This window comes from Nicrophorus vespilloides, unplaced genomic scaffold, assembly GCF_001412225.1.
Source record: "Nicrophorus vespilloides isolate i.1.1-1 unplaced genomic scaffold, Nicve_v1.0, whole genome shotgun sequence".
NCBI lineage: Eukaryota > Metazoa > Arthropoda > Insecta > Coleoptera > Silphidae > Nicrophorus > Nicrophorus vespilloides.
This window is the reverse complement of record NW_017096334.1, coordinates 37765-55531: the sequence shown is the minus strand read 5'-3', so window position 1 is coordinate 55531 and position 17767 is coordinate 37765. Positions and strand designations below refer to the sequence as shown.

Sequence of the window (17767 nt, the reverse complement as noted above, 5' to 3'; positions counted from 1 at the left end):
CTTATAATATTGGTTTAAAATTGCCTGCAAACCGTAATTAACTAACTAAATAAAACAATGCTGCGTCAATTGTTACATTTTGATGTTAATCCTAATTCAAATTTCATTGTGTTAAACCATCAGAGCACTGTTGATTTTCCTGTTTACTTGCCTTCAAAGCAACCGTATTGATGATTGATTGTAATCACAAAGGTCAGCAACAAAAATGGTTTGTAAAGGTTAGTTTTGATAGTATTAATTATTAAAATAATTGGCAATTTTATATACTTTGCAAACTTATTGACTAAAATTATTTATTTGTCTCAATCTGAAATATTATTAATTATTTAAATTTAATTTATTGAAAAAACATTAATTAATAGTTTTCACCACAAGATTTTTTATGTCAGAACTTTTTCAAATTATGTTTGTGTAACTTTATTTATAAAAATATATACTTCGCTTAACTCGTATAACGAGCATTTTGCTTAACGATCAAAATAAATTTGAAGAAAAATGCCCCGCTTAACGAGCGAAGTTTCGCATAACGAGTGACGATGAGAAGAGAAGTCCTGGATTGCGCGCCTGCTACATCATTTTAAAAACTTGTGTACACATAATATATATATTTTTGACTATGTTTCATTATACGAGTAAAAATCCGGAAATTTTGGAATGGATTAAACTAGTTTTATGTTTTAAAATTGAAAAATACAAAGTTGCATAATTCGTTAAAATAAGTTAAAATAAAACTAAATTTGTGTATTCATTATGTTTCAGGTAAATATTCGTTAAACATGTGAATATTTTGCTTACAGTAGGGAAATAACTTCAATCAATACGAACTAAATAAAACGCTCAAAAAAAAACTTGCTTATTCCATAAAAAAGGAAATAAATTACAAACATTACACGTTAATTTCATATTTGTAGAATATCCGCATTTGAAATCTCTCGCTGCACGAGAGAGGATTTTTTATGCTGCACAGTATATTATGTAAGTATATAAATTATATTGCGGGAAATGAAAGAGTGAAGGCTGCTCGGAACGCAATCGCGCCTTCCATCGCGAAAATAATCCTCAACCCCTCTTTATCTTCCATCAGAAAATTAGCTTTTCTGAGGCCGTTCAAATGTGCACCCAGGAGGATGATACATTCGGTCGGAAGAGGATCATTATTATAATATGCTGGTATAAATTCACATCCATGCGAATCATAAAAATATCTGTAATAATAGAACGAATCGCGCGGAAGAAATTGCTCTACTTTTTTTTAAAGTTCTCTATTTTCTTTTGCTTTACTTTAATAGATTTCCAAAACTTTTAACGTGGACGAAAGTTTTCTATCCGCAATGTCCATTGCATTAAAATATTGAATTGTTTTTCATAAGTTTCTTTCTCGAATGTTCAGTTTCTATTAGTCCGAGATTACAAATTGATTTAAAATTGTTATTTTTTTCACAACTTAGTAGATTAAATTTAATTAACTGATTATATTTTTATATGGATCAAAAATATATTATTTAATTATATTTTCTTTGTTTCTTAAATTATTGACTAAAAAATGTAATGTAGCTATTAGTACAAATTATAAAGAAATTATGTTATATAACATTTTTTTTCTATTTCAAATTTTTGTCACTGGTTATGTAATTTTCTATATGAATCTCTATAGTTTTTCTTTATTTTCTTTCATTTGCATTGATTTACAGTATATTAAAATAAATCTAAGATTGAAAAATTATATAATATAATAAAGTAAAAAAAAAACAATGACATTGAATTTCTTGATTAATATAAAATAATCCCCAATTTAGAAATATTTATGGAAATATATGAAAAGTAATATAAATTTATTGTTTAGAATTAAGCTTTCACAAAAATGTAATTTACACATTTATGATTTTATTTATGTTGTTTTTATAAATGAATAATAATGTTCTTTCTTTATTCGTTAATCCATCAACTTGAAGAAGAAAGAAACATAGAGCGTTTCCGTCATGAGAATAATAAATGGATTTTAAAAAGGTTGACACATAAATATTGGAAAAAAAGCATGAATTTTTCAATGTCAGGTGCAGATCTTGTAAAAAAATGTGAAGTGAAAGCTGAAATATAGGAAAATTCTCATACACCTTAAACATATTTATAATATTAATTTTGTAGAATTTTCATCTTTATTTATTTAAACTTATTTAAAAATTTGGACCAAATATTCATATTATTTTAGTTTAGTATATTCAGCTTCGATCAGTGCGGTTTCAATATAGTACGGTTTGAAAATTTCAAAACAAAATTAGTTTTAATTGAGGAAAATAAATTCACGATTTTTTCACTCTATTTATTCTTTTACGGTCCTCGATTAGTGCGGATCGAATAGTATGGGATATTAATATCAAGCAACAGATATTTTTGTTAAGTAAGCATTGTTTCTTTTAATTACATTATGATTAAACTTTCAGTTAATATGATTAATAACTTTCATTAATTGAAAAGTTGTAATTAAAAAAAAATATATTTATCAAAATTGTCTGTACAAAGGACACAAAATAATCTTCTTTTTTTTTTTGATAAATTTATCAATAATATTTTGTACTGTGTTTCGAACAGTAATGTATTTAAAGAATAAGACAAGAATTGTGAGATAAAAATGAATAAAAGACAGTGTCTAGTTTACTTCTATTCAGTTGGAACCTATGCATTTCACCTCGTTACACACTAAGATAAATCGAGTTGGTTTGCTTTGAGTGTCCCTTTGAACATCTTCCTTGTATGCAGAGCATGCATGCATGCATGACTACTGAAAGCATTCTTTAATTTCACATAACACAAGCGCACTTTACTTCCTACAAAGGTGAAACATTTCTTCATTTTATATTTCATATCTATAATATCATATCCATACATAAGACAAAATTTCCAAAATTATTTTGTTATTTTATACATAAAAAAAAACAAAGAAACATATTTTTAATACAGAACAATAAATTTCATTATTTGTTAAAATAATTCAATACAAATCTTCTATTTTTTATTATTAATTACAACATTTTTTTTTAATTGTTTTACATTTTTTTTCTATTTATATTCAACGTTTATATGAATTTACGTACACATTCCATACAAACCTATAATCATGTTAGTCAAATTAAACGTATGCTCAATAAGTAGGTTTTTATCCGAACTTGCGTACAAATATTCATACAAACTTACAATCATGTTAGCTAAATTTAACTTATGCGCGATAAGTAGATAATTATCCGAACTTACGTACAAATGTCTATACGAAATTACACTCATGTTAGTCAAAATGTAACATATGCTCGATAAGTTGGTAATTATCCGAACATGCGTACAAATATTCATACAAACTTACAATCATGTTACTAAATTTAACTTATGCGCGATAAGTAGATAATTATCCGAACTTACGTACAATGTCTATACGAAATTACACTCATGTTAGTCAAAATGTAACATATGCTCGATAAGTTGGTAATTATCCGAACATGCGTACAAATATTCATACAAACTTACAATCATGTTCTCAATTTAACTTATGCGCGATAAGTAGATAATTATCCGAACTTACGTACAATTGTCTATACGAAATTACACTCATGTTAGTCAAAATGTAACATATGCTCGATAAGTAGGTAATTATCCCAACTTGCGTACAAATATTTATACAAACTTACAATTATGTTAGCTAAATTTTACTCATGCTCGATAAGTAGATAATTATACGAACTGGCGTACAAATATCCATACGAACGTACAATCATGTTAGTGTACTAATAAAGTAATACCATACAATAATAATGAAACAAAAAGTCAACTGCTACAAAAAGCTATTGACCATAGGTATTTCTGCCAATTAATAAAGGTTGAGTACAGTCGTTGAGCATACAACAGTTAGTTTACTTTAACCATAACAAAATAATATAAATTATTATAACTAATTTAAAATTACTTAAATCCGCACTGATTAAGAAATTTGTTCTAATTAAACACGTAATCAATTTGTGTTTCTATTGGGTTTGGTATTCTATCAATGAGCATAAATTAAAACTTGGCTTAATTTAAATGCATTTGGAAATTACTTGAGACTCAAGTCTCAAGGGAAATGTTATGCAGTCCAGGTTTTCTCTATAATTAGATTGGCTGTCCACCGCAATTAACCATTCCTTCCATTCCCATAACTCTAACTTTTTCCTCTCTCCTTTTTTTATCCTGTGCACTTATTATACTCGAAAGAATTAAAATGATAATAATGAAGGAAATAAAAGAAGCGAGCAAAAAAACCTAACTGAAATTGCTATAAGCGCAGCAGAGAAAAATAGCCTCGGGTGGTAAAGTGGGTTTCCTGAACACAGGATGAAGACGAAAAAAAATATATATAAGGGACTGGTAATAATGGGAGTATGTGTGTTTATAAAAGCCAGGACCTTAAAAGCTTTAAGTAGTTTGTCGTTAAAGTGCATTACCATTAAGAAATTGCCGCGATTTTGATGGATGTATGTATTCAGGATGATTTACGTCCCGAACTAATAATAATAACAATAATATTATTTTGCGGTTGGCAGTCAATTGCGTGCTGGGAATATAAGGCCCATTCGGTTAGTAATCCTTGTAGGATCGATATAGTTCTGTGTGCGCTAATTGAACCACCTTCGCATCCGGAATATGTTTACCGCCGGATTCTCATCTGGATTACGCAACTTAAAGCATCGTGCAGAACATGGAGTGTTCGCTTTGAGATGCACGTGTTGCGAGTATCGTCTACATAACGTTCAAGAGATCTGGATTTGAAGTAATAATCGCATGAATAAGTTTTGGATTGATTGGATTAAGCTTAATACCAGATTAATACAATCAATAGAACAAAAACGTGGATTATGTCAGAAGAAAATGTATTAGAACTTATACTTGGAAATACTTCAGAATTTTGATTAAAAATTAGTACAATTTATTTCTTCTCTTTTTGTATAGTTCCTCAATTAGTCCGCCTTCAAACAGTCCTGGATTACCGGTAATAAGCGAGATATTTCTACATACGAAATGACTGGCTGAATTTTTCGTAATTTATATAAGTTTATTAAAACTTCTACAAAGCTTTTTTCTAAGAAAATAATTTTACGTACATAAAACTAACACAATATTATTTTGTGTCGAATATAAACTGACAATTTACTTTAAAAAAAACCAACCAAGGTCATGGGTTGACGAACATGAGTCGTTTTAAATGTTGTTCGAAAACCGAATCTTTCAACCTATCTTTCTTCTATCCTTTTTTGTATAGTTCCTCGATTAGTCCGGTTTCAAATAATCCCGGAATGTTGGTAGAACAGTTTATCCATCCTAACCAAGATATTGTTGTTCTTTAAATAAATGGCTAAATTATTGATAACTTATATAAGTTTATTAAAACTTAGACAAATCTTTGTTTTTCCAAAAAATAATTTTACTAACACAAAATTATTTTGAGACGAATATAAGCTGACAAATTACTTTAAAAAAGTAACTACAGTGGTTTAGGACCTCGGTTGTCGAGCATGAGTCGGTTTTAATGTTGTTCGAAAACCGAATATTTTAAGAAACTATATAGAAAATTTCAAAATATGTGTTTTTAAATAAATGAATAGTCCTGAATAATGCTACCATTATTCAGTTTAACCGTACAAATCAAGGTATTGTTCTATAAATAAATAAATAATCGTTTTTCGTTTCCTTTTATGTATGGTTCCTCGATTATTTCGGTTTCAAATAATCCCGAATTATGGTAGAACAGTTAAACCGCACTAATCGAGGTATTGTTGTACTTTAAAAGAATGAAATGAAGAAAATAAGTTTACGTTTTTAAAACAAACAGAAAATTGTTTCGTGGCGAATATAAGCTGACAATTTACTGAAAAAAAACATGAGTCGTTAGGTTGTTCCAAAAGTGATTTTTTCAAAAAACTACGAATAATTTGGAATAAAATAAAATCAATATAATATTTATTTTTTTATGTTATACAATGTTTTACTACATTTTCGAACAATAGATAAAGTACAAACGAAAATAACAAATTTACAAAATAAACGGTTTGTCTTAATTTTTTATATATCGAAATCTAGAATTTTCTTTCTAAGAAACAATTTAATCGGGGTTAGAAAATATTCAGCCTGTTGGCATTGTTATTATTGTTTTGTTTTCGTCTGGCGGTAAAAGACTTTTCGTGTTTTCATATTAAAATACGATGCTTTTGGCAAGCATCTCGACTCCAGAAAGAACGCTTGTCGCCTGAGAATTTATCGCCTCGAAAATATGTAATAAAAGTTACCATCAATTTAAGTCCGTAGTGTCGTTCTTTCAAGAAATAATAGAAATACATATCCGGTCTTCAACATCCGGAGTCTCTCAGTCTACAATCTAAGATACATCTCATATGTTTCGCTTTATTATTATGTTTTTTATGTAATTAATACTACAAAAAAATATACCATATCTCATTCATAAATCACAAGTTTTCTTTAGATTCAATTTTTATTTACTCCTGTATAATGCGCACAATACTATAGTCCACTTAAGGCAACTATCAAAATGGCTTTAAGAAAACTGTCCAGTGTAATTTTCTTTAGTATAAACAGAAATCAATATTACTACACGATTATTCCATTGAAGTTCGAGTTTCAAAACTGATTTTTTTCGAGAGTCGACAATACTTATTTTGTGAAATATATATAAAATTTACACAATTTTCTATTTTAATTAGTTTATATAACAATATATGAGGTTGTATAAATTAGATAAATACTTTTGATTTTTATAGAATTCTAATTTTTAATAATTTTTTTTAATATTTGTAGAATTGCATATATTTGTATTTTACTTTGTTGACTATAAAACTAAACTGAAAGTGACAATATCGTTTCTGAATTAGAGTGTTTAGACTATTTTTGTTCTAGTTGGTATAATGCAATCACGTTTTCTGTGGCGAGGAATAAAGGGCCGAATGCTTTTCATATGGGTCGAGAACAATGCGAACGAGGTTGTTCTCATGCAAATTGCAATTGCTGCATTCCACGAGCGTGGCGTTTCATAGACCGAAGTGGGGAAAAGGAAGACAAAAAAAATGTGCATTGCATACAAAGAAAGCAACAAATAAACTAGCAGAAAGAAGAGATGAAGAATAGGTCCTTAAACCCTTTCCTCGTCTGCAAAAGCTCAGCAGTCATGTCCACTATACTTGCTTTTATTATGCAATAAATTTCGTCTCATCTTTCCGGTCGTCTGTTATACTTTACAGTTATACCTCGATTAACGATGATATATGAGATATAACTTTTTCTAAACGTATTTTTTTATTATAAGTATATTTTGTATATAATTATAACAATAGGTATGTTAATATTACTTCTGCCTTATTATGTTATAATTTTTATCTCATTCCGAGCTTAAGTTATGGACTATATCTCGATTAACAAACATTAACATAATTTAACTCTATTAAGCAAAGATTGTTCTTTGTGGTAACAAGTATTATCATCATAATAGCAATACACTTGATAAAAGACAGATTTTAACAACAAAGTTGAATTTAAAATTTTCTTATTTCTACGTAATTGTAATTACAAATTTCGTTATAGAAAGACTTTATTACCAGAAGATATATTAATATTATTATACCTCATTCTGGGCGTGGGTTATCGACTTTACCTCGATTAACGAAGATATACATTATTTAACTTTGTTACGCGGAACTTTCTTCTTTGAAGTAATAACAATATTATGACCATAATAGCAATACGTTTGTATATAAGTTAAATGAAAGTTTTTACAGAATTTTCATATTTTTACATAATTGAAATTATGAATTTTGTTATATCAAGACTTTGTTACCAGATGTAATCTTAACATTATTATAGAAAGTATAGTAATATTGTTTACATTATATCTTAGTCTGGGCGTTAGTTATGGACTTTACCTCGATTAACGAAGATTTACATGGTTTAACTCTTTTAATCGAAACGTTGTATGACCATATTAGCAATACGTCTGTTCATATTAACAGATTTATATTTTCTAGATTATAATAATTTCTCTAGTTATTTTCTGAATACTAGCATATAATTATTTCTGAAAATATTGTGTTTATGAAGATAAATATTTTATATTTTTGTGTTAATTTTATCAGTTGTATATGAGCATGGTAATTAAATATAAAATATAGATGAAATAAATGAATATGGGATGAGAAAAACTGTTCGATGTGACATAGATTTGAACGTAAATTATCGAATCGTACTAAAAGCTGCGTAATAATTTACTAAAAATAGAGCAAAAAAGGCAAAAGAGGCAAAAGTTGAGCATTGTAATTCAGCGACGCGTTTATTGATCATTTTAAATCTGAGGTAATATGCATTTATTTGTTTTTTAATAAATAAATTATTATTTTGTGGATCAGTCACAGATTTATTAATTAATTAATTAAATATATCACTTTGACAGTTACAAAGATCATAATTCTCTTTTTAGTTTGAATAATCATTATTTTAATTAGCAAATATAATTAATGAGTAATTAGAAAAAATGTTGAAATTTATCAACTTGTAGCAGAAAAATGAAAGAATTCATATATCTAAAAGTAGGTTTATGTGAAACGCAATAGGTTTATCCTTAATTTGAATATTTACTGATGTTGTGCACATTATTGGTTATTAAGTTAAATTATTCTAATAAATAATTATTTTAGTTATTAATTAATACCACGTAATTATTTTTTTTATTAGCAGATGTGAAATAAGAGATTTAAGAAAATTTAAAAAATTGAAAAATAAAACAATAAAAATGAATATATATAAATTTCTAGAAATCTTAAAAAAAATTACATAAATAGAAAATTTATTATTTATTGACCTTTGTATCAAAATATGCAACTCAGAAAGTTCATTTGTAACTAATTATCAATAATTATGAAATTTTAATGTAGTTACATAAAAATGTATAGATACACAATTTTCATAAAAGTGCTTAATTTATTACAATAAAACTGTAAACAGGGCAAATATAATAGTAGGTATATTGTAAAGGCTATATTTTTTGCTTTAATATTTATTTAACCGAATGTTTTTGGTTTAAATAGGTATGGAGCAATTAGTTAATACGTGAAAGTATTAAGATTATAACATAAAAACGCTAAATAACACAAAAATGCAATTACGCTGATTGTAAATGCATGGAATTAATATGCATATATAATTTGTATAAATATCTTTCGAGTAATTATATAAAATTTGAAAAAGAAAAAATTTCATGTCTCGGTTATGTATCAAGAAATACATAATTGAAGAACGATTTTTATATAATTATAATATACATAAAAACTTTTTCAGTTTTCGAGTATTTGGACGTGATTTGGAAAATTTCTCTCAACTTTTTAGAAGAATTCACCAAATTTTGACAGCATTTAAATAGACTAGAGATAAGTATAAAGTTAATGTTTTCTTATAAATGACTATCATAGTATTAAAAGTCGGTCAAACAAAGATTAATGGCGCCAAAACGTCAGTTGGCGGAAAACCTCGATAAACTTTCGACCCAAAAATTTATGAATTATTGACGAATACCTTGTTTATTTTACTTGAGAACTAGGAACGAAGGAATCGAACGACCCAAGAAGGATCCGAGGGTCGTAATTGCGCGTCGAAGCTGCAAAGGCAGTTCATTGTAAATCATCGAGTTTTATTCGTCCTTCTTCTTTTATTTCGGTCCTTCTTCTATATATTTTTTTATTCTTCTCTCTTTTTTTTATTATTATTTCGCCTTCTCTCTGCATCATCCCAGACGAATGTATTGCTGCGGAGCGAGTTTTACTTCAGCAAAACTTTGATGCCGTTTATAAGTAACTGCAGACGGGAGAAGTCGCCGCTTTTCATTGCGATTTTCTTTATGAGCTTCAGCGTGCAACGCTCCTTTTATTATATAACACACGTCCGTACACATTTGCCATCGGAAACGTTTATTCCTCAGAACCGTAATCCAGGATCAATACCATCTTTTTGTTGTTGTTCTAATTAGCCGGATTCTTTTTAATGAACGACGAATATGTTCATTACAATTTACATAAGTTGATGTATTTGGTTCAAGTGGTTATGGAGCAATTAGTTAAAACGTGAAAATACTGCAGGTTTCATTTCAACAGTTAATAACATAAAAACTCTAAATAATACAGATATTCAAGTAAGCTCATTGTAAAGTGCGTATTTTTTCATTAATTTGCATATTCGATGATATAATTAGTATAAGTATTTATCGAGTAATTATGTAAATTAAGTAAGTAACGAAAATAATTTCCATTTCATCTTCAATTTTTACTTAATGCGAATATTTGAAAGTTAAACAACATTGATGAATGATATAACTGGTTTCAAGATTTATCACCAATTAGCGTTGTTTAATTTTTAGTTTTATGCTATTTTGAACTTCTTAATTTAAATCAATCATTTTTTGTTCATTTTGAAAATAAATCTAGACATATTACACGAAATTTGATCTTTGAACAAAATGAAAAAAAAAGTAGTTAACATTTAGTTTTATTTAAAGAGAAAAAATAAGTACAAATCTTTTTTACTATAATATTAGACATTTCTTAATGATTTTTCATAATTTATCTTAATTTGAACTTCCTAATTTTAAATTAAATGTTTTTTTGTTAATTTTACAAAAAATAGATACAAATTATACGATTTTTTTTATCTTTGATTAAAATAAAAATATTGGAGATGCAAAATATTTTTTTTGTAATTAATATTAATTTGTTATAAGTGTGATAATGTCAGGTTAAATTTTTAATTATTTCTACTAAAAATTTGTATATTGTAGATAATTTGTTTGCATATTCAATAATTGCATATTTTGAAATGAGCACAGAAATAAAATACTGTTCGTTGTTGATTTAGGAGGGAAGTTCAAGCAGTACTTAAATATACCTCTGATACGTACGTTTTTGAAAAGGGGGCTGAAATTTGCTTGTCAGCTTTTCATGGAAGTACAAATATTTGGCCTCAAATTTCACTTATATTAGTAAGTATTTTAATTAATTAATATTCCCTAATATATAAACAATTAACAAACGAAAAATATCTTTTATTTCTCATATTTTGTATCTCTATTTATTATTTTTAGAAATGCAAAAATTTCTATAAAAATAATGAAATATAATCACATCACATTTTAAATTAAATACTAGATTATTAGAAAATTTTACATGATGAATTATACAATATATTCACTACTATAGATTATACAAACACTTTCGTATTTTTTTTTTAGTATTAGTAAACTAGAAGTATAATTTCTTACAGTTATAAGTTAAGTAATTATATTCAAATTAATTAATTAAACTAAAATTATAAAACGTTTCACTCAATTTCATTAGCATTTTCTATAGCAAATAATTAGAATATTGATATTTCAATGTAAATTACAAATTTTGATTAACAAATAGTTTTACTACTAATTCTTTTAGTTGAATATTTTATAATATATTTATAGAAAATAAAGCTTCTAATTAAAAAAAATATTTTTAATCAATATTCACTTAATTAAAAATACTCTTTAATTTGGTAATCGGCATGTGGTAAACAACATTAATTAAAACCAAATACAAAAAAGGCGAATTGGATACTCTGATGTAACACCGATTTAATCAACAAAAATTAATTACTTTTGATAATAAAATTTCAATTTGCGTTCATATTTCTACCACAATACAAACATTCAATGTAAAATTACAAGTAAAAATCCAATTTTATTTTTATAAAAACTGAATTTTGAATAACAATTGTGAAAAGAGCCAATTTACATGCAAAAAGCAACTACTCTTCTCGAGCTACAAAGCGTCTCACCTGTCTCACTAATTACGTTATTTCCTAGTTTCCGACGTTCCAAACTTCCTTACCTTACAAAATTCATCGATCCTAAGATCCGAAACCTTCCTGCAACATTAACTCTCTTACAGCGTAAACTATCCTTGCAATATTAACTATCCTGCAGACATTAATAATCCTGCAAAGTATTCAAATAAGCCCATTCCTCATCCGTTTCCATAATTCATATTTAATTAACGGTTTTCTTTGTGTTTCAGGAAGCTCTGGCATGCATTAAGCTATGACCAGATTTGCGCTGCTATCGGCAATCGTTGCCCTGCACTTTGCTGCAGTGCTTTCCATCAACTTCATGGGCGGGAATGGAAATGGAATTTCTGCCCATTTGACTTCTGCGAAGCCGACAAAAGCTGATTCCCCCGGATTGCATGGAACGAGAGCACATGATTCAAACGCTACTTGGTGGAGGCAGGACGATTCTTCAGAAGCAACCTCGATTGATCCTCCCATTCCAATTGTGACAAATTATTCGAAATTTGATCTGGAGAGCAGAGAAATTGAAAATATTAGAGACGTTTTACTCAAAGTCGCCGAAAAGGATTACGATGAGGATGTAGCTTATACTAAATCGTTGGATCATCCAGCAGGTGGTTCGAAGGTCATCAATAGATATGAAAGAGTTTCACATGGAAATTATACTTTGGATTTAGATGATAATTCATTGAGTAATCAAGAAGTTAACAATATCATGGATAACAAATCAATTGAAATTACCTTAAAATCCCCAAATAATTCTTTAAATCAAGAACTGGAAACTAATTCATCAATCAATTTAACAACTAGAAACGAAAATATTGAAAGAAATCTGAAAAATTTCACAATTAGTGAAAATAAATTAATCTCCTCGGAAAATCAAGAATTGCACAATGGAAATGATACTGGATTGAATTTAGAGGAAAACGATGATTCCAAGAACATTTTGGAAAATTTAAATTTGAACGGATCTTCTAGGATTTCTCATCAGGAATTTGAGCTTCAAATGGATTTTGGACCAATATTGAATAATATTAACGAATCTATAGTTTCTATAGAAACCACACAATCTACAGGAAGTACACAATCTACAAAATTTAAGCAACCTATAGTATCCAAAAAAAATTCACAATCCACAGAAACCACAGAATCTATACAACTTACAGATTCTACAGGACCTGAAGGTTCTACACCATCTATAGAATATAAAGAATTCTCAGAATCTATACAACCTAAAGAATCTATAAAACTTGAACAATCTATAAAACATACTGAATCTGAAGGTTTAAATACTGAAACAAGTTCTATAAACATAGTGAAGATATATAACTTAACACAAAATTCTGAAACCGTTGAAATTGATTTACAAAATAATACTTTCTTACCACTTAATTCTAGTATTAATTTGGATATAATTCATGAAAATAATTCTGAAAACCCATCAAACTTTCAGGAAATGGATGATGTAGAAAATAATTTAGAAATATTTAATGATAATAAATCCTTGATTATTTCTGATGAGCTTGGACCAATAATGAAGGATAACATAACTGTTAGTAAATATATAGATTCTTCTGATATAAATTTAAAAAATAATGAAGATTTTTTAAATTTAACAAGGAATTATTCAAATTCAGAAAATTCTCCATTAGAAAAAGATTTTGTAGATGAAAATTCCAATGTAAATCGCACAAAATTTAATATTACTTATAGTGAAATAAAATTGAATTTTATCGAAACTAAAAGCTCAAACATTACTCAATTTACTACAATTAATCCAATAGTTAAGATTAACAGAAACAATGTAAAGACAACTGTTATAAAAGATGGTTTTAGAATAGAAAATAAGTCAACTGAAGCCTCTACGATTTTTTTAACTAATGATAAGATTATCGATATAATTGGAAAGAACTCTACTGATTTTAATGAAAGTATAATTGTTAATGAATATTCTGAAAATAATACGTTTGTTAATGATGATATTAATGGTAATTATGACGTTAAACAGTTACAAGGATCAAAATTATTATCTGGAAAATATCTTAGCACTGATAAAAATCTATATGAAAATACTACTGAAAATCAAGAAGTTATGGACGATTTGAATGAAATCAGTAATAGGACTGAATTTAATACTCTTGATAATGAAAATATTCCTAATAATTTTGAAAAATCTCACGAAATAAGTGAAAATTTTACTGAAAATCAAGAATTGATGGACGAAGAATTAAATAATGGAACTAATTTAGATTACATAATTAATACCAATGAAACTTTCGAAAATGATACAGGCGTTGACGATGGTGCTCAGAGGATTGAAATAAATGAAGAACTTGCAAGAAATTCAGGATCATCCATTACTGCTAAAAACTACGTTGAAAGTCGTAGGATTAAAATAAATGATTCGAATTCGCTGAGCAAAAACCGGAGCGAAACTAATCTATTAAAGGTCGTAGGTAATTTAAGGGCAACGAACGATGATTCGAGGAGCAAAAACTGGAAAGAGAAATACGTTCATTCAAAGGAAACTACAATTGAAAGACCGGAAATCTCACTGGAGAGAAAGAATGGAAATTGGAAAATATTTAATAATATACCGGTCAGAATTAATAATCTGAATAGCGATGATTCAATTGAGGACGAAGGAATTGATCATAAATCTTTGGAGGCGTTAAATGAAAGATCCCACGAACTGTATTTCCGAGATGAGATTTTAAATGATGTGGAGGTTGCTGGAATGCATTATTCGGAATCCGGGGTGGCGAATAATAATGGGGAAGGTCAATTAATCAAGGCTGCGTCGGTTTTTGTACCGGATTATCCACGTGGCAATGATGATGTTGATAAGAAGGTGGTGGTGGTGACGGGACAATACGAGGGTGGCGCGAAGGTCCCACAACCCTTCGGCGAGAGTGCGACGACCAAAAGAGCGATGATTAAAAGGTCACGTCCGTCAATGGATCAATCGTCACGTGGTAATGAGAACTCCGGCAAAGAGAAAACAGCATCTACTGAAGCCGCACCGCAAACAACTGACGCCGCTGTAAAGGGATCAAAGGTAGGTGTTGATGGCTATTTCCGATTTGCTCACGCTGCGTAACACGAGTCAGGGTTTGTTTATTAATACGTGTGATGGCACTCTTGCTTTTTTTGTTCAAATGTGATTTTTTTTGCTCTCGGCGTTTCCTTTTTTTATGGGAATTCATCAGCAAATTGACGTGAATTAAGGTCTCTGAAAAGTCCATCGATTTTCATCTGCGTGCAAAGCGGGCAGATTAAAATCGACGTGATGGAACGAAAGCACGCTTATTTCAATTCCGGTCGATCGATTTTATTATCCAATTTTTTGTTACTCCTATTGAAAATAGATACTTAAGTATATATTTTAATGAAACAATTTTTTTGTAACAGCTAAAATATAAAGTTAATTAATTTACAAAATAATTACATAATATAATACAATTTTATCAAAGTTTTGGTTTCTCCGGTAAAATTACTTTTCTTGCTAATAAGTAAATAACATAAATTAATCAAATCTTTAAATTCTTTAATAAAGTAGTAGTTATTTTTTATATTTTGATGCTAAAAGTTTCCTGAAATACAACAATTTTGTTGAATCAAACAATTTTTTCTTGACAAAAATAAAATTTATTTTACAAAATAATATAAATTATTGAAAACTTTTGTTTCTTCACTAAAATTATATTGATTCCTACTTTTGCTATTACTTCTGAAAACAGATAATTTCGATTTTTTTAACGATAGATTTTCCTAAAATATAATAATTTTAATACATTTATTGAATCAAACAATATTTTTGTAAATATTAAAACATAATTTCAATTAATATATAAAATTACTAAGAAAAGTAGTTTTGTCCTTTTTTTTTAATAATTTTATATAAATACACATAAACTTAGTTATATTATAGAATAACTAGATAATAATGCAAAATTAGTATAATATATAGTAAACTTACTTTTTTTAATCTTTCTGAAAATAAAGATTTTCAATAATTCTGAGCTATAAAATATGACTTAGTTAAGTTTTAATATAATTACATAATAATGCAAATTAAATCTCAATTATCAGTTTTTCTTTTAATTTAAGAATATGTTAGAAAACAGAAAATTGATTCAAAATACGAATTTTTGGTTTTGTTTACTAAAGCGTATTTTTCAAAGATTTAGAGTAGAGTTTTACTTAATTACACCTATACTGTATTTAGAGTATTTAAAAATTGTTATTGTTGTTTGAAGATCAAAGTTATATGAGTATATTGAAATTTTGTAATTATTTTACATTAATAACTAATAAGTAATAATAAGCAATAAGGTAAAACTAAGCAATAAAACTTTGATAAGTGGAAATTATCATGTTTCTTGAAGAGAAATGTAAACCATGGATAAAGAAAACATTAAGTTTATACAAGATAATTTAGAAACTAACTATTTTTACGTAATTATTTCAATTATAATTTGTTGTTTATTTAATTATTTAATAAATAATATTAATAGGAATAAGTCAACATTCAATATTAATATATGTTCTTTAAGTTCTTTTGATGAAAAAAAGTAATCATTTTCGACAAATTCTTAATAACTTAATATATTTCACATCTTAATAATAAAAATATCATTTTTACTACTTATATATTTATATACATACAATGGACATTTTTATCTTATTTAATTACTAATAAATATGTATATTTATTGTACGTAGTTTTGTTACAGAAATGTATAAATAATAACATTTAAATCTATACTTATATGGGAAAAGTACAATATTCAGATTTTGATTACAATATTTGGTTTATCGAAACGTTTCCTTACATTCGCATGAACGCAAAATTACGTCGATATTTCAGAATTGACATTTTCCATTATTCCTTTTTGACTGAATCCGACGTTTTGCCCTGATTTAAAATGTTCTACTTTATTTCCGTTTTGTTACCATATTTTCTACTCTTTTTTATTTGCATCCCCTCCGTGCATTATTACATATGTATGCAGAATCGACGCTGAATACCGCATAAAATTATTCATTTCTCCGCGTTACGCAACATTACAATTCGCTGTTGACTTTCCCTAGACGTAATATTCCTGGAATGCTAACGAGAATAATGGAAAATCTATACTGAGCAAATAACAGTTTGGTTCTAAATGGGAGAACAGATTTCGCATTGAAATATTAACTGAATAGGGAACAAGTGTAACGATTATAGCCGTGTTTATACATTAGGTATTATTTGTTATTTACCTTTTTTTACTTTTTTTTTTAAAATAATATATGAAATGTTTATTGAAGTATTTTAGATACTTTAAATGTGATTACTTGAACACGATTTTTTAAATTACTTTTTCAATTCCAATATTTAATCATATCTTTGTTACTTGCATGATATAATTCTTGATACGGATTTCAATTGCGCATGAAATATAAAACTTTAATAGTGGAAAAGTTCAAAATTCTGAAATTTTTTAATGTTGCGATTAAAAAAAATAATTTGAGAACTGAGTTTACAGAAACATTTGAACTTCTATTCGAAAACTGAGGTTTCCTTAAATTCGATATCTGAGGCGTTCGATGAATGAGTTTATCGATAAAATTGAACTTCTATTCAAAAACTGAGGTTTTTAACGTTTAAATTTGCTAATTGAGAGAGATATTGGAAAGATGTAGTTATAACAAAGTCATTCAACTTTTGTTCGAAAACTGAGGTTTTTGACTTTTTTAAATTCGGGATTCGAGGCGTCCGAGGAATAATTTTATCCAAAAATTGAAAACTGTGGCTTCTAAGTTTTTTAAATTCGCTAATTGAGGGAGGTATTGCAGAACTGTAATTATGAAAAATATTCAACTTTTGTTCGAAAACTGATTT

At 27.5% G+C, this 17767-nt stretch overlaps 1 protein-coding gene across 1 annotated transcript in view; it reads left to right on the top strand.

Annotated features, from left to right (window-relative positions):
- Positions 1-17767, top strand: part of LOC108556699 (uncharacterized protein DDB_G0286591-like) — a 61259-nt gene that overhangs the window by 38747 nt on the left and 4745 nt on the right. The window contains exons 3-4 of the mRNA XM_017912908.1: positions 12115-13439; positions 14094-14941. Of these exons, the coding sequence (XP_017768397.1) occupies positions 12134-13439; positions 14094-14941 (2154 nt within the window). The 5' untranslated portion in view covers positions 12115-12133. The remainder of the gene's footprint in view (positions 1-12114; positions 13440-14093; positions 14942-17767) is intronic.